Here is a 26128-nt window from a genome sequence, read left to right on the forward strand (position 1 = left end):
TGCTTTGCCTTGTTACCATTTAATAATCTGTTTAATGTTTTAAATTTTGTGTATTTTCTTGTATATTTCTATGTAGATGCATGAAAGATAGAGGTGTTTGTGAAATTAGGAGGAAGTGTGGATCTGCTTTGGTTAAACATTTTAATCGAATATATGAAAAGGAGGAAATAATTGCTTTTAAATACCAAGGAAGTAATGTAGTTCAAAATGACGTCTGCATAATATGTACCTCCAAGCAAAGAGGAGCCTCAGGCTATTAGGAATGCTTGGTTTCCTGCTACATGGAAAGCAAGATATTGCATACAAGCAAGCAGGTAAACAGGTATTATCTGATAACAACCACTGTAGGGGATATTTCAGGGAACAGGGTATGTTATTATTCAGTAGAGAGCCATCTATTGAAACATGACAAAGATATACTTGGGGAAATAGCATGAATGTATTACAAGATGAAAATGGTGATAGAAATGGATATGTTTTGGTTTTTGAACCCTTCAAATCAATTGGTGGGTTGGAGGCCAAGCTTTATAAAAGCCTCCTGAATATTGAAAGTGGTGAACAGTCTGGTTATCACAGCTTTTTTAGTTTTATGGACAGTATGGTTCAGATATTCTCAGATGCTCAGGTGAAGATGTAGGAATAAAATTTAGAGAGAGCTGTGCTAAAGAGCTTTTCAGCAAATGTGTGCATCATTTAATCAGTGCCATAACCCAGTTAAGAGTTTATGGAATAAGTAGTAATTTATTAACATAATATCGATTATGCTTTCTGCTTCTCATTTGCTTACTTCCCGGGAAAGCTTAATAGGAGGACTAATTTGCACATTTTATGAGCTAAAAAGTAATATATTAAGTTTTATGTCTAACTGTAAATTTTCAGAAGTGGAAAACTGCGTAAAATTTAACAATGGCCATCTCGCTCTTGCATTCCTAATTTGTGGGGACTTTCTGTGCAGTTCGATGTTTCATGAAAATAGATTCTGTGGCCTTCCAACACGCTAAATACTTCAGTGAAAATTGAGAAACTCTTAAAGTGTCATAAATGCTTAGTTCTTCTAATGCATACTGAATTTTCTCTATTGATGTCATGAGTATGAAAGTTTGCAGAAACTGGAAGGTTTCTGTAGTCATTGCAGCAACACAAGTTCTTAGACTCATAGTAGTATAAGTGCTGAAGCAGCCTTAAATTCTTCAGTTGACGCCTGCCTTTAAAGGTCACAGAACAACAACATAAATGCTTAAGGTGTTAGGAACTGACACGATATGCTTTTGAGAATGAAACTGTTCTTAATGCCTTTCACTGACAAGTATACATTTTAATAAATACCAACATAAGAGAAAAAAGTAGATATTGTTAATTTTTTTGTTGGAAATTGTGATTTGCACTTTTAATTATTTATATAGAACCAGGTTTTTTTCCATAGTCAAAAAGATCTATTGAATCAAGTTGTTTTATGCTTGTTCAGGCATCCTTTGCTAATTTTCACTTAGCAGTATATATGTGTAAGGTGAGAACTCTGACAGTTTAATAGAGCATGTTTTTGAGTTCTTTAAGACTTTGGGGGGGGGGGGTTTGCAAACATGAGCCTACTGAGGATGGTGGTTGTTTTTGTTATTGTTTTCGATACAGTATCACAAACCAGTAATTTGGAAGAGATGAGAATGGGGAGCTGGTGGAGGAAAAAGCTTCTCTGAGGGGCTAAAAGTTGTATGATAGTGGTTCTGCCGCTGCAGTTATTTCCCATTTTAAATACATTCATGCCAAGCTAGGCAATTTTTAATGTGGTAGGCAATTGTCACAAATAACTTCAGCTCTTAATGAAACATTTTTTTGTTCTCTTCCCCCCACCACCACCTTTTGCAGCTTTATGCTATTCCTTGGTTTCTTACAATGTTTACACGTGAGTATTCTTTTTCTCTGATTAAATGTTCTTGTATTTCTTAAGCATATTTTTTCTCACTTTTTCATCTAGAGCCTTCCTAATTGGTGTGATGTGCCTGTCCTTTAGTAGGTCACTTGTAACTTGCAAGGATGTGTGTTGCGATTTGAGTCTCAACAGTGCCTGTCACATACTTTCTACCCTGATTTGACAATAATTAGCATTTTCTTTTTTTTTTTTTTTGAAGTATTATATTAAATTTGAACTGGATTATTTTATGCATGCAGTATTTAGGGAGTATGCAAAGGAAGCTGTTATCTACTGGAAAAAGATATAATAATAGTTAAAAAAACAAAACCAAAACCAAACCTCACCACCTTCCCCTGCCCTCACCCAGATAATGTAAGAAAGAGAGTAACTTTGGTTTTGAAGGCCAACAAAACAAGATTTTTTATTGCACTTTGACACTTTGGTATTCTACTAGCACTAGTTTACTATGATATTTGTGCATGGATGTTAGGAACAAAAAGAGCTTTATAATTCGGTGAGCTTTTAATGAAAGGGGACAGAGTTAATAAAGCAAGTCTAGGAAGCAATTCAAAATCTTCTTTCCTCAAAGATCTCTGTGATTTTTTTCATTTCATGCCAACATTGGCAAACTTTGAATTTAAAAAAAAAAAAAAATGGCAGGATTAAAAGAGCTGATGGATTATTTCTCTGATGAAATATCAAAGAATTTAATGTGAGATTCTTGATTGCAATTTCTAAAGATCTTGACTGTAAAGCACTGGTTCTTGCAGTTGTCCATTCTTCTAAAACTTTCATGAGAATCACCACCTTGGGAAAGCCAAGGAGATGGTTTCCTTGGCAATGAATTGCAATAAAATCTTAGGACTATTTAGTTGAAGGATAGCTTATTTTAGGAGACCCACCTTCAGGTTTATATATAAAATGTTTCTATTTTTAACAGGCCTTTCTTCTTGTCTTTCCTTTATTCAGCCAATTTTTGGTCTATTCTGCTCATTTTCTTGTCTAATTTTAAGTAGTTGAGCTTACGGATTAACTCATTAGTGTCTTTGTACTATTGGAAAAACTGATATGCGTGTCCTAATGCATAATTGCACTGTACCAAAAGAAAAATAAATTGCCTAATTTTGTGTGTGTTTGAAATCTGAAAACTGCACATTTCTAAGTATTTAATAATGAAAGGAGACACAGATGATTTCCAAAATAGTCAAACTGCATATGAAGACAAACCTGTTTCTAAACAGGCTGAGTCCTTTTTGCTCCCAAATAAAAAATAAATAACCCTAAGACAGGAGAGGAAAAAAGTATATAGGCAACTCCTTAAGAGTGTGCATGTGTGTATATGTTTTTATCAACTTACATGCTTACAGCTTTTTTTTATTGTGCTTGTTCCTCATGCAGATGTGTTTCCTTTGCACAAAATTTTTCACTTGTGGGATACGTTACTGCTTGGAAATTCTTCCTTCCCGTTCTGTATTGGAGTTGCAATACTTCAACAACTGAGGGATCGTCTTCTGGCTAATGGATTCAATGAATGCATTCTCCTTTTTTCAGACTTGCCAGGTACAGAGAAAACTATTTTTTCCTCTTTCTCTGTCTTCCCCAGTGTGTTGCTGAAGAAAGTATGTGCTTGCATGTCTTACGTGTGTTTTGAAATCATCGTAGATTTAGGCAAACTCACTGTCAGAGTGTGTAGGTCTTAAATACAGCTTGATGAACTTAGTAGAAGTCTTTTTGCTGTCATCAGCAAGAATTGGGTGAGCTTATTATTATTTGCAGGTGAAGGCTGGAGTACTTTCTTGTGAAATTTAGAACAATTTTAAATAATTCATAAGCGACTGTAGACATGCCATGTATAGAAACAATCCAGTTGGTAGGATTTCTTAATGAAAAAAATTTAGTGCTGTTCTGAACAGTGCTTTTCCACTTTGCTGGTACTAGCCTGTTTTCCTTTCAAAAATAATTAAACTTTTGCTATGGAAGCAATTAATGTAAAAGGATTGGGGAAAGCAGTATAGAAGCCATTGGAATTGCTCTGTTTCAGTTTCCATTTGAAATGTAAAGTTTTCAAAAGAACCCTCAAAATCAGATCGGAGGCTGCATAATCATTGTGCAGAAGTTCTATCTTCTTGTTCAGTGGGAGGTGGTTGACTTATCCATACAAGCAAGTGTTGCATCAATTTAAAAAAAAAAAAAAAAAAAAATTGCAGTTAACCATGAAGTTTGGGTCTTATTTCTGAGGAAGTTTCTAGTGAGACAGTAGAATGCATTTGACTGAGTAAGCCCTGTTAACTGAAAGATGTGCTTCCATTTGTGATGGACTAATATTTACATACCACATGAAGTGGCAGGCTACTGCATCCAGAACATACTTATGTTCTTGTATTAATTCCTTCTCCCAACCCAGATCTTACTAACATAATATAGGTCTTGGTTAAGAGGTGACACTGTTTTAATTGTGTGGCCTTTCTTAAGATAACTTCAACTTTTGGCTAATGCCTGGGCTAGTTATAGATTGCACCATATGTGCAATTCAATAATTCGTAATTCATTTAAACAAAAATTCTTTTTCAGAAGAACTGAATGAGAGAATCAAGTTTGGAAGAGCATTTAAGCTTAAAAGCTCTTGTTAAGTGTGGCAGTCTGCACAACTGCAGAGTTTACAGAGGTTAGCAATAGTCTAGGATATGGCAGCAAGCAGGCTGAGGCTAAGTTCATAGTTGCATAAATCAGTTCTCAGAAGTTCAGTAAGTCCTTACAGATGAAGCTCTGTGATTTGTCTAAATGTTATTGTCACACATTCTGTCTCTCACTGTATACCCTTGAACATGTGTCCGGATTTCAAAATTTTGCTTTTCTGCTACCTTTCAGTTTAGCATATACTATGCAATTGCTACTGTATTTTTCAATTTATGAGAAATTTAATTAGGCTGTTCCGTATGGTGTGGGGTTTTTAATTTTGCAGTCTATATGCTTAGTCATTTCAAATGCCCTTATTAAATTTAACTGGATATCTTCAGATGGTCTGAAAGGTGAGTGCTAAACTAAAAGATTCCCTCTCTCCCCCTTCCCTCCTCCTCATCTATTAGCTGTATGTCTTAGTTAAATATAGATTCCTTAATATTTAAATTATTTTCTTGCCTAAGGTCATTTCTCCCTATTTTTTTCCCTTGAGTGGTTCTAAATTATGTATTCCAATTTATCTTGAACTAGCTGATTTACTGACATTTGGAGTACTTTATGCTGAGGTCATGTGTAAGAACACATTAGTTCTCATAATACATGTCTGTTTATATAATAAAATTAAATCACTGAAGTCTGTAGTGTTATGAAATACATGCTTTCTGCTGATTGTGACAATTTTGCTAATACTCTGGTAGGAAATGTTTTGATAGAATGGTGTTTCTTTTCAGAAAAGTGTGGTGTTTCAATTTCTGAAAAGATTCATCATTTTTTTTAATGTTGGTGATGTCTGCAACATTTTGCATGTCAACAGTGGCACGATTGAATATTGTGAGATGAATCCAAAGCATATCATAAACTGACTACTAAGGGAAAAAAGAATGAGGATGGAAGACGATCCTAGTGAGACTTAAAAGTTAAATGTTATTAGTCTAACTGTAATCAGTAACTTCTTTGAACACATAATTATCAGAGCCTTGTGCCTTCTCCTTCTGACCTGAGCCTTATTTCTGGTTAAGAAGTATTGAATTGCTTATGCTTTTTGTCACCTGTGTCTTCCAAACAGGACTTCTGTTATTTTGGTTAAAATAAATTGTGTGCCATGCCTGAGAATTTTCTGAAAGTAATTTACAAACAACCTTCACCTGAAACGGGTCATCCTGAGGAAGAGATTATGTTGTTCAAAACATCTGCAATAATTTCAGTCTAAAATCAATTGTTGCTCAACAGTCTGAAACTCCTGTGGTTTTTAAGCTTTCTGTGCACTGGAATGGCTTATCTCAGGCTGCCAGTGAAAGTGACTTTCTTTCCAGACTGATAAAGCTATTTTACTGCAATCTTGCAACTTTGTGGAACACTTTTTTAAGATTTCTTGCTTTTAGAGTAGCTATTTCTAAAAATGTATATTTAAAGTTTAAAAAAAAAAAGAAAACCACCAAACAACACAAAACTGCTTTATTTCCAGTTTACTGCATATAACACAGTTTCAATTACTGTTTTAAAAAGTTAATGATGTGAGGAAAAAGAAGGGGCACAGTGCTGTTATTGATTACTTGATTCTGAAAACCCTTTCCAATGCCTGTGTCAAAGCTTTGGCCATATTTTATCTATAAACCCAATACAATTGGGCATTATTTGCTTTTTTTTGGGAGCTCTATTGGAAATTTTAATTTGTTTTTATATAGTTTTAACAATATTCTAGCATATTAGGAAATCTATTTGAAGTATTTGACAAAATAATTGGTTAATTAAGAATACTGGAAAATCCCTTTGCTGTAGCAACAAATGTCCTAGTTCATTCCTCGTGGGACTGTATAAAGGGGACATATAAGCAACTGCTAAAACTTAAATAGAATGAGATTGTTTAGGAGATTACTACCCCAAGGTGTTTTTTTTTTATTCTCTTTCATTTGTTCTTTCATATGTTTTTTTTCCTTGTGTTTAAGGAGCTCCATTAAGTATAAACTTTATTCAAACAATATAAATACCAGAGAAGATTTAGGAGGTACCATCTGAGGCAGACAAACAAAACCAACCCTGGAGTCATTGCTAATTCTTTATGTGTAGTTTTGAGATATAGTAAATTTCATCCTACTCAGGTGATGCAGAGATAGCAAACACAGTATGCATTACCTTTGTTTTTCCTTTATCCAAGTCTGACACATAGCAGGAGAATGTGGCAGGAAAATGAGGATGGTAAGGGTGGCACTACTATGATGTGATTCCTGAGGTACCAACGACAGAGGTAGGACTCTGCTTTCAGACCAGTCCTGGCTTGTACTAAGCCAGTTTGGATATTCTGCATCTTATGTATCAGCAAATTTACAGCCCAGAAGGCTCTTTCACGCATTGATGGCCAACTGTATAAGTATTTTTACTTTAAAACTTGCAGTTTTGCTTGTAGCTTAGTCTTTAACATCTTGCCATAAGTTTGTGTGATAATGTATATTATGCAACTCAAAAATTGTGATTATTGTAGCTTGACTTGATTACTAAGTTCATTACCCACTGTACAAGTAGTACAAAGTCACCAGCGCGTTTTGTTAGGAGGCAGACCCAGGAAGGAAGCATTCAGATATGTACAGCTCTTTGCAAACAGTTGAAGGATCCCGTAGACCAATTCGCTCCCACCTGGAATGGGTGCAATATAGGGCCCAATATATATAAGATAGAGAGATATATATACACATACAGGGCAATATATAAGATCTTCCTCCAGAGATCCATGCCAATGTCATCACTGACACACGGAGATTAATTATGGCTTTGAGAAGGGATGGGACAACTACCAAAAGATGGGGCAGATGCTATTAGAGAATAGGTAAACATCAATCCTAGGCATGAGATAAAACATATTTTCAAATAAGCCTTGTAGGTTAGTTCACACAATAACCTCATCTTCTGTAACTTTGGAGCGAGAGAAGGGTTCGTTCTTTTAATGCTCTGCACCTTAGGAAGGTGTCTTTTTGCTGACTCCAGGCTAGTTAGTGCTTCCAAAGGAAGAACCTCGGCCTCAGATAGGAAGTCCAGAAAGACTGGCTGTGGAAAAGCAATCCAGTGCAACAAGGAGCTACAGTAAAACTGTTAAAGCGGAAAATGTAGAGGATTCTACTTTGTGAGACACAGACATAGAATCATAGAATCATTAAGGTTGGAAAAGACCTCTAAGATCATCGAGTCCAACCGTTAACCCAACACTACCATGCCCACTAAACCATGTCCCGAAGCGCCTCATCTACACGTCTTTTAAATACTTCCAGGGATGGTGACTCCACCACTTCCCTGGGCAGCCTGTTCCAAGGCCTGACCACTCTTTCAGTAAAGACGTTTTTCCTGATGTCCAGTCTAAACCTCTCCTGGCACAACTTGAGGCCATTTCCTCTCGTCCTCTCTTCTGTTACTTGACAGAAGAGACCAACCCCCACCTCGCTACAACCTCCTTTCAGGTAGTTACAGAGCACGATGAGGTCTCCCCTCAGCCTCCTCTTCTCCAGGCTAAACAGTCCCAGTTCCCTCAGCTGCTCTTCATAAGACTTATTCTCTAGACCCTTCACCAGCTTCGTTGCCCTTCTCTGGACATGCTCCAGCACATCAATGTCCTTCTTGTAGTGAGGGGCCCAAAACTGAACACAGTATTCAAGGTGCGGCCTCACCAGGGCCGAGTACAGGGGCACGATCACCTCCCTACTCCTGCTGGCCACACTATTTCTGATACAGGTGATGCAACATGTAGTCAAAGATATAGCTGTCACCAAACCACAAAAATGATTCTCCAAGGAACAGAGTTTCTCCAATGCAGGAGAAACAATTATATCTGTTCCATTATAGTGACATGCCAAAATGCTGAATCCCATGGTGGTGAAAGCCATATAAATGCTTAGAAGAATTACATCCAGTTCAGAAATGGACTAAATACTAAAAAATAGTGGAAATTCTACACTAAGATTGTATGGTGCAGTTTTGAATGATGTGTTTCTGCTGACAGCAGCAGAATTAGATGCACATCAGAGAACTCTACTGTAGATATGTATCTGACCCTAGGTAGCTACTATTTTAGTTTCCATTATTTTTCTTCCTGAAAATCCTTTGTCTGCCCACATCTGTGATTCATACACTTTTATTGTGCCAGAATTTCTGGTGGTTCGCCACTTAGTTAATTAAGATTTGGTAGGAGGAAGAAATGGCAGTTGGCCACCAAGCCCAAGGTGAGTTTGTGGGTGTTTGGTGCCTGTTCCCATTTGTTTCACCACTTCTCGAATAAAAATGTAAACTCTGAGATCAAAACACCAACTTTGAAGACACTGAAAGAGATACACCGTGCCAGTGAGCAGTAGAAAAACAAAGGTAATATACTGGTTTTTGATTAGGGTTTCACTTTTTATCAGACAGTTTTGAAAATGTCCCATTGCTTAGGTTAAGGCTCTGAGGAATAGACGTCATAACAGCTCTTTTAAAAGGAAACTTTTTTCATAACTTCAGCCATGAAATTTTGACATGTGGCTTTGTTGTAGCTTGTCCAAGTCAAAACTGTTGTCCCCCATGGAAGATGACACTGCAAGGTGATTTATCGTGGAGTTAGTGAAGCTGGACTGCTTTTTCAAATTACAGTATATCTGAAGAAAACCAGCGGTTTGGTCTCTGTCACATGATGCTCATGATAATGGTGCTATAACAATAACATAAAAAAATTGGATTGAAAATATCAAAAGACATCAGAAGCAAAAAGGAAATAATCTTTCTAGTTTTCTTTTCTTGAAAGATGTAGGTCCGACTGATATTTATGGAAACATCTTTTCCTAAACTTATTCCTCATCTTTGCTATGTTAGATGGCTTTTTTTAGATGCAAGTGGCAGGTGTATTCCATAATGCAATTCCTGAAAATTATTATTGCTAAATAATGGCATTTATGAAGCAGAAACTGTGCATAGCTGCTACTAAGTGTTTTTTTGTTTGTTCTGCTTCTTTTTTTTTTTTTTGTAATGGCTTACAGCCAACTGTGCGTTGGGAGCTGGCTTTGATACAGAAGCAGAGCAATTTGTTAGGGCACACCTGCTCACCAAGGGTGTTCGGTAGTGTCAAACTCTGTAAGATTGATGTCATTTTACCTGAATCTGTGAATTCTTTAGTTATTCACGTTTTCCACTTGTTGTGACATGAACAAAATGCAGTTCTATTTATAGATTCTACCTTGTTGACACTAAAAAGAAATGCTGCAGTGGGTGACACACTAAGGAAAAAAATACCAAAATCCTTTATTTTATTCATATTAGTGTTCTTGCTAGTCTCTAGTTGTCACTGGCAGAAGAAAATCAAATATATATCCTTTAGCAAAGGACTGTCTGTCTCAAGAGATGGTATTTCATAAAAAGGGTGAAAAGTGAGTTCATCAGTAGAACTTTCCTAGTACATGTCTTAAAATCAGTTGAGGTGCAGTTTATGCCTCCTGTTTCTTGATAGAACCTGTATGTACTCTTCATAGCAAAAGGGGACTTCAGAGAATAGAATAATCCACCTGTTAGTCATGTAGGATTTAGTACACTTTTACCCTGGAATAAAACCAAAAGTACATGAAGATAGACCATCAAACATACTAGCATTTTTAGGCATGGAAAGACAAAACTCAGGCCACTCTTATCTGAGCTTTGCTTCTGGACGTGGTGAATTATTATTTTTTCTCTTTACAAAGGTGTCTGGGAAAATATTTCCCTCTTTTTTTAGTTTCATTAAATTTATAAGCATAACTGGTTCAGGATTAGACTAGCACTTAGAAAACAAGAGTGTGCACTAGATTTTTTTTTTTTCCTTTTACAATTATGGAAAATGTTGTTGACAGAGCAAGGTGCCTAATAGGGTATCTGTCTATATCTTTGTTATGCTGAATGCGTTTGTTTGCCTGTACAGGTATAAATAGTCTTCCCAATAATCTTTAGTTCTCTAATTGTTAATTGAGGAGGATTTTAAAATGAGCTGCACAAATACTGCAGTGTTGAAATTCCTTGATTAAAATGTACATTAGCAGCACACCTCTGATTGTAGATATATTTTGGGGGGTGTCGTGGTTTAACCCCAGCCTGCAACTGAGCACCACACAGCTGCTCGCTCACTCCCCCCTGGTGGGAAGGGGGAGAGAATCAGAAGGGTAAAAGTGAAAAAACTTGTGGGTTGAGATCAAGACAGTTTAATAGGGAAAGCAAAAGCCACGCACACAAGCAAAGCAAAACAAGGAATTCATTCACTACTTCCCATTGGCAGGCAGGTGTTCAGCCATCTCCAGGAAAGCTGGGCTCCATCACGCGTAACCGTTACTTGGGAAGACAAACTCCATCACACCGAATGTCCCCCGCTGCTTCTTCTTCCCCCAGCCTTATATGCTTAGCATGACGTCACATGGTATGGAATAGCCCACTGGCCAGCTGGGCCAGCCATCCTGGCCATGCTCCCTCCCAGCCCCCCGCACACCTGGCAGGGCACAGGAAGATGAAAAGTCCTTAAATAGCATAAACATCACTTAGCAACAACTAAAACATCAGTGTGTTACCAACATTCTTCTCGTACTACATCCAAAACACAGCACTATACCAGTTAATAGGAAGAAAATCAACTCCATCCCAGCCGAAACCAGGACAGGGGGAGTATATCCAGTGTTGTTAATAGAGATACACATAACTACTTAATTCAGAACTGGAATGGCAGTGTAGACTGAGAGCTAGAAAAATCTTTCTGCCAAAATAAGGACTGAGAAACAATGTCTGTTTAAGTGAATTCTCAGCGGTCTCATACTTTGGGATAGCTGTCAGTTTCCTTTGGTCTACTTTCCCATATTCAAATAACTTAAACTCTTGTATTTATAAATTCCGCATGAGGCGTTTTGATTCTGTCTATCCAGATTTCTTTGTTCTTAATATACTAAGAGCTGGAGTTTAGTAGATATCAACAGAAAGACCAAACTAAATATGGAGAACTAGAGCAGGGTTTGTACCTAAAGGTAGATACAAACAACAAATATCAAGACTTTGTTGATATTGCAGGCTCAGAATAAATTTCAGAACTGGATTGTTAGCATTGAAGGGCAAAACTTGTTCAGGAAGGACAAGCATCCCAACTGGGAAAAGCTTGCATTGTATGTGAAGAATGTTGTCTGTATTGTGAAAATGGTGATAAATGGGCTAAGTATCCATCAGGGGTGTGTCAGGTGAAACCTCCGTCACTGCAAAAATTTAAAAAGTCTAGACAAGCATATGTAGAGGATAGGCTAGTCACATATCATTTGGCTTCAGACCAAGGCAAGGAGCTAGGCAATAGCTTGCTGGTTCTTCAATCCTTATGCTTAAAAAAAAAAAAACAAACGCTTTTTTTCCTTTTTTTTTTACTCGTCAGCACAGCATAGTTCTAAGGAAACAAATTCAGCAATCATGTAAGCTGATAGGGTATAAACCAGAAACTTTTCTGCTGGGAATGTAACCCTGAAATGACAGAAACTTAAAAATGTCTTAAAGAGGTTTTTTGTTTTTTGGTTTTTTTTAATAAAAATACGGTATTTAGGAATGTACTTCTTGAATACTTTCAGTTGTAAATTCAAATGGGGGGTGTTTGAAAGCTTTTTTACAGAACAGAGGAACTTTTTTCCTTGACTTCTGAGTAGGTTAATTATGCAGCAAACTTTAAATCATTTAGAAATGTATATTGACAAGGTTGGCCTGATGTTAGATAGGTCAAGCTACTAGTGAAAACATTGCACTGTGAAACACTAACATAGACTTGACTAATGGTAAACACAGAAAGTTTTGCATCTCAGTAAGTTATCTACTGTAGTGCCAAATGACAAGAGCATTTTTTTGGAAATGAAAGCAGTTTTAAGCATAAGCAAGATGGTTATTATCCTTCTTGTTTACAGTTTCTGTATTTGTGGGAAATTTATAACATTCTAGTCTTGAATAATATGTTTCTTGCTCTGTGGTAGTTTGTGGGTGTTACATGGTTCATGGTACACTTTAGGCAGATCTAGATATCTTATCTATATTAATCCTTACCGAAAGATTTTTCCGTTATTGGTCTAGGAACCAACAGGTCAAATTAGAGGCTTTGATCCTTTTCTTATGGCAACAGGTACTCCTTTTCAAGGTTACTTGAATTTTTGTCTTACTTCAAAAACAGAAGTTCTAAGTTACTTCATATTATTTCCTTAAAAATATCCTGAAGGCTAACAAGAGGAGAGCTATGCTAATACAAAGGTCTTCTACTTATGGCTCTTTAGAGATTGATCAGTTTTATAAGCATTTGTTCTGGTCGGAGTTTCTGATTGTAGTTTTTTACAATTTTATACCTGTTATGTCTGGGAAACAGCTGAAGTGGCTTTTACCTACCACTCAGCTAGAAACTTACATGGCATTATCTTTACTAATGCATACTGAGCTTCAGTATTTGCATATTACTTCTGTGAAACACAGATTTAGGATAAAGGGGGTAGGTTTCACTAGTATTTGAGATTCTAAAACTGACTCAACAGACATTTAGCAAAGATTTTAACAAACCATACAGCTCAGAAAAGCCAAAACAATGTTTTTCCTTCAAAAAATTGAATGTTGTTGGACATTGTGTTGGTGGCACAAGTTCCTCATCTCCGTGTATTTCTAACAAGTTTCTCCTCTAATGTATCTTCTGTAGGTAGTTATCATCTAACTATGAAATAATGTTCATTCTTTTGCTGATCTGCTTTATTTCACCTTATTCTTGTGTATCTCCCGGGTTTTGCATAGTAGCCTCCATCTGACTATTTCCATTATATAGCGTGAATTCATGTCCTTCTGTTGTTGGCCAGTATCCTAATCTGATGTTAGGGTCTGACCAGATGTCTTTAACATTTTGTTAGTTTGTAGAAATGTCTGCTGTTAAACAGCCGTGGCACACCTCATAAAACAGTTTAAAACACACTTTCTTGTCAGAGCTTAGCCAACATTACAGTCTTTGTGTAATCTATTTCAGTCTTCTTTCTCAGTAGGACATAGTATGTGGCATTTGGTGGTTCACTTACAGTAAACCTTTACTCTTCATACAGTCATTCATCATTATGTGTCTTCCCTGCTCATCTTTATCAGTGCAGGACAACTTCATGTTTCCGTACTGGAAGGCATTCTTTGTGAAACCTTTTCACTAAACTGCTGAGTCAGAGCAATTTTTACAGTCACGAGTAAGAAAAGGGTTCATGTTTGTCCTTTATGCAGTCTAATGCCTCAGGGAATAACAGTGTTTATTGCTGCTTCTCTCTATTGCTCACTATTTTGGTAAGTGTTGCATGAACTGGTCCAGACGACTGCATAACTGCAGGTACTGTAATAGTTGTACTTTCCATAACTCTTCTCTCAGCTTCTCTTGGTTATACATAGGCTGCAAACATACCTGCTGTTGCTCTCAGCACGAGTGTCAGTATCTCACATAGATATGTCCTTTCTACTTGAATTATTATTTTCATAACACCCACTGCTACAGAACTCTTTATCTGGATACATTCCGAATTTCTCAGTCCTTGAACATTTCCTTTATGGATGAAGACAAGAGACCAACAAGTTCTTTTTCTGCTCTTTGGGCATTTGTCGTGGTTTAACCTGGCAAGCAGCCAAACACCACGCAGCTGCTCACTCACTCCCCACCACCCCCCCCATTGCATGTGATTTCATTACATAAAACCAAAAGTCCTTCTTTTCCCAGTGTTTCTGAACCCTGATGCAGATGGTTGATGTGCTTTCACCAAGCAAGGGCCTGGGCTATTTAATTTTTGATACACTGACCGCTGCTTGTGAGCATTCAGGCTCAAGAATAGTTTAAATTGTTGTCTCCTTTCCAACAGCAAGATAACCATCACATGTACACTGAAAACGGCAATATCATCCAGAGATAGTAAACAATATTGACTGTGCAGAACTGTCTAGAGAATTTTTTATTCCAAGATACTGAAAGAATTGTAATGTGCTCTCAGACAAGGTAGCCTGTCAATGCAGCATTGAAATTATTGATCCTTATTATAGCCCTGCAACATGCAATTTGTCTGAAGACATAGTACTATAGTTTGTTCCTTTGCTTCTGCATCCAGTCATTTTTCTAGCTGTGTGCAACTTCTGTACACCTGCCGTATTACATAAAAAATATGATGGCTCCTTGATTGACAGCACTTGTCCTCCCAGCAGCTCTTGAAAGATGCACACCTTGCATCCATGTAGAAAGAAGAACAAAGATATGTCTTATTAGCTGACGAGTTTTAAAATTAATGACTGATATTTATCTTGCTTTTGAAATTTTGTCCCAAGATGCTGATGTGTGTAAGCAAATTACTATCCACAAAACAATGAAATAACAGAACTATCCTGTAATGTATGAAATAAATTATATAAAAAGAATAATTTTGCATTGATCTTTTCGTTTATAGAAACCTGCTAGGAGTAATAGATACAGAGATACTGGCTAGAAATAATCACTTCTCTTCCTACATTTGTCCTTTTAAGTATCTATGCTTAGTGTATCCTTTTGTATGTCATTAGAAAAGAAGAGGTTTATGGGCTTTCACCTCTGTTTCTTCTGAGAGCAGGAATCATGAGATCGAACTGACTGACCTGTTCAGCTTCTCTGCTTTTATAGCACAGAGGTTTTCTGGCCTATTTATGTGGCTGTGTGGTGAAAGCTGATGTTGCTTGGCAGGGTAGTAATAAACTATTTGTGATGGAGAGGTCAAACCAAGCCCATAATTCTGGGCTGTTTCCAAAATGCAGAAGCAGTTTATTTTGGCCAAATTTCTTAACTGGTGTCCTGTTACCCAAGAAAAGGGCTCTGGAGTTGATTAACTGCACACAAAGACGTGGTCTGTGTACCTTTTCATTAAGAAAGAACCATTCGTGTTATGTTTTTCTCCATTACTTTTTTTCACTTGCTGTGAACAGTGTACGCACATCCGGTTTTGCTGTAAAAAGAAAAAATTCTATGTGCTTTTGTCACAGGTGTATTGCCTTTAAACTGATGCTTTCTCTTTAACATCTGTTTCAAGTGTGTCTACTTCTCTCCTGTATCTATAATAATAAACACTAAATATACGTAGCTTAAAAAGCTGCTATGTCAGGCTGAGCCATCCTTTTCAGTTGTGACAGAAGGAGGCAGCAGCTTGGTAGGGAGTGATAATTTAGCATGAACAGAGCAAAATGAATGACATCATAGAGCAACCAGGAAGTTTAGTTCAGAAAAGGAGCAAAATATTTCAGTAGGCTTAATATTGGGATGGGGCCATGGCAAAACCAGGATATTAGTGTTAGATTATTTTTTCTTTACTTCCCCACCCCCGCCTTTTTCAATTCCTGCATTGTTTGCATATTTAGAAATCTCAGGAAAAGTCTTTTGATGCCAAGTAATGGAGTAATTAGCTGGTGCCATAGAATTGTTTCCTGTAAGGCTTGATTGCTGCTTGACTCTGAAATACCTGAGCTCAGTTGAGCCAGAACTCCTAAAACCAATGTTTTAAAATGAAACTTGTAATTTTTAGTTCCTAGGTACTTGGGTGCCAACTTTGAGTTTTTGAAATGCAGGTGCTCTGCACTTTTTGAAAACCAGACTGCTTGAAGACATACTAAATTTTGAAATGAGGACTTACTTTTATAGTATTTATATTACGTTTAAAGTTAGGCTTAAATTTTTTCAGTGCACACTTCACAGTTAATGAGAACATGTTATGTCAGCACGTTTTAGTTACTGATTTTCCAGCAAAATAGTTTGTATGAATAAAAACAGAAGGCATATGCTTTTTAAACTGCAAAACACCCCAGTGTTGGGACCTCGGAGAACACAGAGGTGTTATATGTACATGAGTGAGCGGGCCCTCCCTGTCCTTTCTAAATGGGTCTGTCTGCTTCTTGGTGATGCCTTGAGATTTATGTAGAGCCTGCTCTCAGAAGGATGTTCTTCTAAGTTGTTTGCACATGACGAGTAGTCTGGCATCTTGGTGATGTTTTTTGTTTGTTCGAAGTCCTGCTCAAGAATATAAGCTTGATATATTTACACTTCTGATGTACCAACAGTATGTTTTTAACAATGTGTAAGCTTTAATGTTTTCTGGCTTGTAACACAGTTACTTGGGAGCAGGAAGAGTATAAGCAGGATTAATACTGTGTGAATGCAAAGTCTTCGTGCGATAACAAAAGATGGACATTTAATCAAAGACTGACTCATTTGTCATATATGTGAAAGGGCATGGGAAGAAATTGGAATTGAAGTATCACAGCAGGCCCTTACTTATTAGCCAAAAGGAGGAGAAAAGATCTTATCCAGCAAGGCTGCAAAAGATTGCATTGCATTTTAGTTACTGACAGGAAATGATTTTTCTTAAACTGAAATTTCAAATAAAGGGTGAAGATGGGCTTGAAGGTTACTCAAGTGTGAATCTCATTCATGCAATGTGACTAATAAATATCCTGTAAATATTTACACCAGTTTAATGTTGTCTTAAACTCCAGTATCCTGAAATTAATTGTTTTTAAAAAAAGAATGCGAGTAAATTCTTTCACTACCAATAGTCTTGTCTCCCTTGTGGGTGATAAATGTTGACCATTCCCACATATATGCATACATGTGCTTATGTGCATACATATATTTTTATTATTATTATTTGTGGAAACCGCAGTCTCCTTGTTGTATTTTTATTTTGCATTACTTAGAAGCAGATCAATTAATCAGCAGACTGTAAATTGGTGTTAAGCTTTTGATGGCCTCCCTCCCAAACCATTTCAAATTCCCTCTTGTTCCATGGAATTTCATTTTCAGGCATGGCCACTGTCCTCCTGAAATGGTGCTTAGAAGAAATGAGAAACCAAACAGCCAAGAATCACAGAACAACAGACTCCTAAATTTTTTGCTTACACTCTGATGTGTGAGAACTGGTTATCATTTTTAGGGAAACCCATTGCTGCATTTTTGAGTTCTTTAAATGGATTCCTTTTGGAATTACAGAGCTTGTTTGTAGGAAGAATATTTTGATAGTCTTTCTCAATGCTGTCAATCTCAATTTCTGCTTTCAGCTTTTTCATAACTTTCTACTGCACATAGCATTCCTATTCCATCCCCCAGTTCTCTGTTTTCAATTTCAGATATCTGTAGGCTATTATGCCCTCCATAACCAAATGTTTCTCGTGCTATTAATTATTGTTGTTCAGATTATTTGGTTTTTTTTACTGGCTAAATTCTGCTTTTATCTCACTTATTACAAAAGTACTGCTAACGTTTCCTTAGCTGAAAATCTCAGGAGACAGGGCTATAATTCAGTTATAGCAGTCTCTTTACAGAAAAAAACAAAAACCATAAATGTACTACAGTCTTGAACTGAAATTCTCAACTTTTTGTAAATAAAATGAGTCTTCAGAAATGTAGAGAAAGTGTGACTGTAATGACCATGCTTCCGAATGTATTCTGAGGTCTAGGAATAATAACCAGTGAAAGGCATCTACTGTCTTTACCTGAATTTAGAAATTGTGTAAAATTCTCCAGTTGCGTGGATTTTCCTTGGGAACGATACTAAATAACAACCTTCCATTACAATATATTCAAAATGAAAAATTTAATATGTTTTCATCACAGAATGAAAAATTTTCAGTTACTGTTGCGACACCACGTTGTCCATTTATCTCTGGCAGGTATTATCCCAAGTAGCTGGGGAACCTGATATGGTTAAGAAAAATTGTGATTTACTTTCACATCCACAAAAAGGTTTTAAAGCTAGAATTAAAATTAGGTAAACCACAGCTTTAGTCCCAGATTTTTCAGAATTTCAGCAAGATAGCACATAAGCACGTTGTCTTCAATGGAATTAAAGCATATGCTGCAGGTTGTATCCAACCTGAATATGGACAGCTTTTTGAATGGGAGATTAATAGATCACATCATTCATTCAGGTTTTAAACAAAGTAAATAATCTCATCCAATTGGAATATTCTGCCCCAAACTTCAATTTCAGCTTCTTTTGCTCACCACCCTGCTAATGACAGGTTCTGGAGTAACTCCCCGATTGATAGCAATGGATCAAATCTGTTGATGACAATGAATGGTTTAGGACAATGCATCAAATCTGTTTGAGGTACACAGATAAAGCTTGGCTACAGTGCCTCTGTTTTCTTCATAGAAGGTGATGCTTCAATCTTCTGAATTGTGAGTGCTGTAATGAATCATCCAAGATGCTTGGGATAGACACAAGAAGCGCTAATATATCCGTTGTTTGTCTGATGCACTTCACTAGGTTTGTCATAAAACGCAAGCTAGGATGATTTTTCTCTTCATGAGACTGCAGACAGGAGATGCAAAACTAACCAGTCTTTTTATAGTGATAGAATAGTAAATGGTTTTGTGTTACATCTTGTTAGAAGATAGATACATGTGGGATGTGTTGCAAAAATTTTATTTGTCATAGGTTTACTTTTTTTTTTCCTTTGCATATGTTTTTCATTATGCTTTGGTAATTTTTATTTGACCACAGCTTATTTCAGGATGCTTCCCATTTGATGGGTGTCTGCTTTCCTCCCAAGTTGAGTGATATTTTGTCACACACGGCACTTCACTCCTTCAGCCAGAATGTTTCACTGTGAATGTCTGGTTGGATTTTGGACTGGTTTTTTTTTTTTTTTTTTTTTTTAAAAAAAAAAAAAAGCTCTAAAACAAATCCATTGCATTTGCACAAATCCATTTTGTGGCTTTGTCAAAATGGCAGGCCACACAAAGTTTGACAACTGAAAGCTTTAAGTTTGGCTCGTAGCCGTATTTAACTGACAAATAAGACACTCAGTTGATCAAAAAATCCTGATGTCCATACACTGCATGAAATGTACTTTTGATGTACTGCATGTACTTGCATTTAAGAGTCAATAGTCTGACTTGCAAAGACATTTAATGAAGATGCCTTACAAAGATTAGGCTTCAGTTATATTCCTGTATTTGCATTGGTTAAATTTCTGCTACACTTCAACTGACAAATAAGACACTCAATTGATCAAAAAATCCTGATGTCCATACACTGCATGAAATGTACTTTTGATGTACTGCATGTACTTGCATTTAAGAGTCAATAGTCTGACTTGCAAAGACATTTAATGAAGATGCCTTACAAAGATTAGGCTTCAGTTATATTCCTGTATTTGCATTGGTTAAATTTCTGCTACACTTCTCTTAAACAGATTTCCATACATAACTGGGGATAAAATTAATGCTTAAAATGTCTTTGCTAGTTTTTCATTAAAAATTTCTAAGTGTTTTTTTTTTAATGGGAAAATGTTTTTGGAAGCTACGTGCCCTTTAAGGGGGAGAGAGAGACAGAGACAGAGGTATAGATGGATATATCTATATTTAGGAATGTCATAGCTAGGTTAATTGGCTTTAATGATTTTTCACGCTTGCATTTCTTGTTTTTTCTTTAAATCCCTGATCAGAAATTGATATTGAGCGTTGTGTTCGTGAGTCAATCAACCTGTTTCGCTGGACCCCGAAGAGTGCTACATACAGGCAATATGCACAGGCTCCACGGCAAGCCAGTGAGAGCAATGGCACAAGAAGTTCAATGTCCTGCTTTTCAGCAGACTATCAGGAAGCACCTCGAAGCAACCTAGTAAGTGACCTGGGAATTGGAGGGGGGAGAATTGTTCAGATTGCATGTTTCTCCTGCCCCAGGTGTTTTTTTTCTTTTTAAAAGTTAGACAGGAAGAAGATACCCACCAAACCTCAGGTACTGGCATTTATGTTGTCACTTCCAAGCAGAGGGGTTTGACAGATTCATCAGATGTTCTGATTTACTTGTCAGCTAGTGCACTGTGTTAGAGCCATATTATTAATTTTGATGAACAATCCAATGCGGTGAATGAGAATTAACTGAAAGATTGTTGGGTTTGGGTTTTTTTAACTTCACTGCTTTGAACTTCAGCTTCTTTGATGTACATGCCAATAAAATTCTTTCTTCTTGTGCTGTATTTCTGCCTCTCCCAACTCCTCCTCCTTTGGTTCTGTGGTGTTTGTTACCACAACAGACCAATGTCCACGACTCACCTGCAGAAGTACAAACAGGCTTTATCTTAGGAGAAAAATAGTAAAAAGAACAGTTTGCCAGTGAGAAATAGGTAATTGGAAAGTGATGCAGGCAGCTCTGGCTGCTTTTTCCATCTTGGCATGTCAGGTTAAAGGTATGGCTCAAGTTATTTTGAGAAGTAGTATGTAAGTTATTTGTCTTGGCAAAGAATAACTCGTGGCTAAGAGTATATCTGCATTAAATAGATACCCAGTTTAGCAAAAACATTTTTCCCTTCTCTCTCCAGTAAAATCTGATGGTTTCTTTTGTCAAATACACCATCTGAAGAATGGTGATTTGAAATGATTCGTTTCCTTCCTCTCAGCAGTATAAATCTAGTCAGTCTCTTAAAAATTAAACAGTTTTATTTTGTTTTATTTCCTTCCACGTTCTCCTACAATCAGAATTCATTCATGAGTACATTACTATAATAGGGGAAGGATATATAGACCTGCCATCTCTATTTGGTCAATTGCATTAGGTTTTAGTCTTTCCATCTGTTTTTCCTAACTACTAAGAAACTAAGAAGTGTATTGTCATTCAAGTATATCTTACTTTTTAAGTAGTCCTTAAACCAGAGTCTGATATTCAGTCCTTTTCTTGATTTTTACTTTAGTTTTGATTTTATTTCTATTGCTGAATTTTCTGGAAGCCTTAGCCACAAATCCAGGGCTCCAAGTGCTAGACATGCAAATGCAGACAAAAGGAAACTCCAAAGAGCTTACAGGATTTAAGAAATAATAGGTGGATGTAGAAAGACAATTGGGAAGAAAAATGAAATGACAGGAGAATACTGGTTGTTGTCATACAGGAATTGTAGCCAACACAGCTGCTGCTGTGCTGTTCTAGAGATATGTAGAGACACTTTCTGAAGGACCTAAGGGCTGCACATTCATAGAATAATTCAGATAGGACTTTAGGAGGTCATCTGGTACAAATTCCTGCAGAAAACAGGCCCAACACTGAATTCAGATGGGGTTGCCCAGGGCTCTGTTCCGTCAGGTCATGAAAACTTCCAAGGAAAGAGATTATGCAGTCTCTCTTGGCAGCCTGACAGTGCTAACAGTGAAAATGTTTTTGTGTATGTGATAGCTTTTCTTAATGTTATGACAACAAGAGAGTAAAAAGACAAGTCTCCTCAGTCCTAAGGATGTGCTTGTGCCTTTCTGCATCCAAGCAAGAGTGAAGGGACTTGGAAATAGCAAGGAGGGAGACAGGAGAAAGCAGCAATGGTCTACTGAACTGGTAAATAGAACAAAGATTTTATATTTGTAGCAGAGATAAAAATCCATTGTTTTGGGTCAAGCAAAGTTTCTTTCAGTATTCTTCCATTTCCTGAGAAATTTTTTGGGCGTTTTTTTCCCAATAGTAATTTTATTTTCATACCAGAAGTTGTGTTTGTTTATGATGCCAGTAACTAGGCTCATCCATCCCACAATTTCCAAGAAATTAAGCGAATGTTTGGTGTGTTATAAAGAAGAAAAATAAATACTGTAACTTCTGTTGCCTTCTCTTTCATTTCTACTTCTTTCTACTTAACAGCAAAGCGCTTTTCATTTACTGCAGCGTAACTGATGGTTTAACTTCATTTGAAGCTCAAGTGTATTGGATCTTTGGGTACTGCTGTAGGTTTTTTTAGCCATCATATGGAGCAGTGCTATGTGATTTATACAGAAATATGTGAACATATTCAGGCTTTTTCTGTAGCAAAGAGGAAACTAATCGCATGGACACCTGAATGACAAGGAAGCCAGTTCGTATGTTAAGTTATAGTCTACAAATGTGTTTGGTCTCATGTGCTGTATTTTTGTGTGTCAGATTTTGAGGAAGATATATACAAGCCAAGGATGTTATGTTTCTGTCAGGAGCTATAGTTCAGACTTCAAAAATCCTGTGTAACATGAGCCCCTAACGAGCTACCTCTCATTTGTGACCAGTTCTGCATTTCTGGATATATGTCTTTATAAGATGACACTTCTCAGGGGTTTGAGCAACATTGCTAGAAAAAATTTGAAATTATTGGCGAAATACACTATTTATACCCAAGTGTTTGTTTTTTGGTTTTGGGTTTTGTTTTTTTTTTTTTACCTTAATCCTGGAACTCTTTCTTCAGACATATCTTCTATTGGTGTTTGCTGTCATGGGGAAACTTTTTTCTATTTGAAAGCAGTGGAATCTGAGTTCAATCTTTAGTACGCACAGTAGCCTTTAATGGATTTTCTAAAACACCTTTGTGTCCTTGCTGGTCAGTCTGGCTCTTAAAAAATTACTTTGCTGTTTCCCCACCTATTCAGTTGGTCATTATTTGGACAAGCGCTTTGTATCTTCAGTTTTATATCTGTGGGTCACCTCTGTATTTGAGGGTGGGTAGGGTAGGAAACGATTCCTTTGTAAACAAAGCTGTAGTTTTGCTTCTGAAGGTAATTTATGGCTTCTTGAAACATTAAGTGTTTAGTGTATTTAATTCTAAACACCAGCTGCCTCCTACTTCTATATTTGTATTTTCCTTCTAAGCTGCTTCAGTTTGTTTCTTAAGTGCTTTTTATTGGCTACTCAAATATTTGTGTGTATCTGCATGTTATGGTGCTTTGGTTAATAATAACATGGCAAGTATTTGCCCCTGGGTAAGCACTTTTCTCCCTAAATCAGCAGCCTGTAAACCAAAACTGTTTTGACTCTTTTTATCACTAGCGTTGCTTAATTTTCATTTCAGTGGCATCTATTTGCAACTTCATAAATAGGCTTGGGTGCTCTCTTCCCTCCTGGACTTGTTGCTTAATCTTTTACTCTTTCAGCCAGTAAGCATATTTCTACTGAGATAAAATCTCAAGGAGGAAATAGTTTCAGAGAGAATGAATGTACATCTTAAGTGGTTTTGCATGTTTATTTTGAGAAAGAGAAAATGTCAAAAATAAGAATGGAAAAACCCCTTTCAATTCACGGCTGAATTTTAGTAGCAGTCTACTCAAATTTGTGTCTGTAATTTTTTATTGACCAGTACAATGATGATTTTTTTTCTTACTCTTCCTGAAACTTGCCTGGAAAATCCCAAAGTGTTTTTCTTGAATGTCCAGGAGTCACAGAGACAAATAACACTTGTCATGTAACAATTTTCTGCTATGCCTGTATTTCCCTTATTGTAGACACGGTAGATGTACACTCTCTCCAGCTACCTCTATACTTCTAAATAAAAGCGAGAAAATTATGCAGTTTCTTTATCTTCATGAATGTCTGCTCAGGTGTGGCAGGTGGACTTCCACAAATCCCAAGGCTTTTATGCCTTCATCTTGGTCTTTTACCACCAATCATTTTTTCAAGGGTGGGAGTTCCTGATGAATGTTGGGGAGTGAAAGCATTCAACTGGAGAAAAGTCCACCAGATGATTATTGATCCTTGCACTGATTTAAATGCCACTGGTCTGGTTCAGCATTTCGTTTTTGATGAAGTAGGAGAAATACCCGATGGTAACTTTTCTTTGCAGATAATCAAGGGTAGCTTGTGTGACAGACTTCTTACAGATGGGAATTCAGGCCTATTTGCAATAAATATGCCAGTGCTCAGTTGCTTCTAATTTCCTACGTGTGCACGTAGGATATATTTGTCCATGTTAAATGTGTTGGCTAGGTTTATATTAAGCCCTTGAATAACTGGTGTGTAAAGTCCATCTACTCTTCTAAAAGAAGCATGATGAGTAGTGTATACCAACATTTCTGTTTCAGTGTACAAGCTGGGAAATGTCCAAGTGCAATGGTGCAATGTTCATGCTGTTCATAATGGCTATTATATATATTCTGCCTCAAGGGTTTTCTGACTGCCTTGACCCATTTCAGGTTTGTTTTGTGTTCTGTTTTTGTAGGGAACTTGTTTTTGTTTTCTTCCTTCATTGTTCTACTACTTAACAGAAAGCTGTTCCTCAAATTTGTCGTTAGTTCATGTTGTGCAAAGCATTAACTGATCAAGATTTGAGTTAATGTTTCTAATTTATTTTGCATGTGCATTTGATGCTTCTGTTTTTCTGATTGTAGCTGCCAACAGCTTAAATGAGAAGTTGCATTAATTTGTCATTTTTGAGGTGAGTTGGTTAAAATACACTTTTTATGTCGCTCTCCTGTGAGTGAATAAAGAATTCACTGTTTAATTAGGCATGTCATAAGCTCATCGCATTCTGGCAAATATTTTTAGGAATTGTTGAAAGCTTCAAAACTTTCTCTGTATATTTGCTAGCTTTTCAAAGGTTTTTTTTATATTCATAAGCCAGGCAGCCAGCAACCAACAAGTGGGGAATGTAAGGAAACCTCTGCTTCCAGTGCTTTGGTTCTGCAGATTAAATTAGCTGAAGGAAGCCTTTTTTAGCACTTTCTTTACTCTACTTCGTTTTAAAAGTATGAATGCATTTTCTTATGTTTTAGGCCTTTTTCTGATAGAAGGTAAGGCATTAAATCAATTACCAGAATGGATAAAACAAGAAATATATGGCTTAGGAAATAACTGATGTTAAATGTTAATTTAAGAGTCTCTAATGAATGTTGTGGTTGTTTTTTAAGTTGTAATATAAATAGCAATTATTTTAGTTGAAGGTAGACTCATTGGAACAAATGTGCTGTGTTTTTTTTTTAGTTGAGGCAGAATTAAAGGAGTATGTTTATAATAATCTAAATATTATTTATATGAGACTTTAATAGTTTGTTAGACACTCAGTTAGATCATGTTTAAGGATTGTAAACATATTTTGTACGGACTCAGTTTCTGACTGTCCCTGGGATGTGTTTGTCTGCTGTGAATGTAGATGGGGCAGTCGGAGCAGCCAAAGCACACTCTGCTGCAGCCTTAAGCTCTGGTTCTGGATTCACTGATTGTCCATCTAGTCCCTCCTCACAAGCGTTTGTGATTATACCCACTTTGAAGTTGAAAGCTGGGTGTATTTGACCTTTTTAACTTCCCACAATTGGGATTCCTTGACTGATTAACAAATGTGCTGGGGGGGAGGGGGTAATTATACCTGTAAAGTTACTTGGGGGGGGTGGGGTGGGGTGAATCTAGCCAGTTCTCTCTCTCTGCATCTTGTGGGAACGTTCTTTTTTTTTTTTTTTTTTCCTTCTGATTTGGAAATTGTTTTAAAATCAGATTCTGGGTTTGATAGCCTTTGATCAATTAAATATTAGGAGTTTCATTTTTCTTCTTTTTTTCAGTTTTGCCATATTACTGGGGAAAATAAATTTACTTAAAATCATAAGCAGTAGCCCCTGTATGGCAGAATAAGGAATATGGCAGCTATTGTCACCATCCTTTAAGGTGTGGAAGTTATTGACAAATGAGCTGTTTACAAGATAAAGAAAGGATCGGGCCCATAATAAAGTAGTAAACACAACAGAACAGTGCATTCAAGTTTGCTACAGCTGTTAAATAGTTTGGATTTGAGCCAACTTTGTTTTTCCTTTCTATGCCCAATCTTAGCCTGTGGAGTGTA

At 36.8% G+C, this 26128-nt stretch overlaps 1 protein-coding gene across 1 annotated transcript in view; it reads left to right on the plus strand.

The window, feature by feature from the left end:
• The window catches only part of TBCK (TBC1 domain containing kinase), a gene marked incomplete at both ends in the record, with an annotated part of 48855 nt that extends 28647 nt beyond the window's left edge, over positions 1 to 20208 (plus strand). The window contains 3 exons of the mRNA XM_009579341.1: positions 1864 to 1900; positions 3308 to 3469; positions 20033 to 20208. Coding sequence (XP_009577636.1) covers positions 1864 to 1900; positions 3308 to 3469; positions 20033 to 20208 — 375 coding nt within the window. The remainder of the gene's footprint in view (positions 1 to 1863; positions 1901 to 3307; positions 3470 to 20032) is intronic.
• Between the last annotated feature and the right edge of the window lie 5920 nt (positions 20209 to 26128).

Source organism: Fulmarus glacialis, unplaced genomic scaffold, assembly GCF_000690835.1.
Source record: "Fulmarus glacialis isolate BGI_N327 unplaced genomic scaffold, ASM69083v1 scaffold21666, whole genome shotgun sequence".
Lineage (NCBI taxonomy): Eukaryota > Metazoa > Chordata > Aves > Procellariiformes > Procellariidae > Fulmarus > Fulmarus glacialis.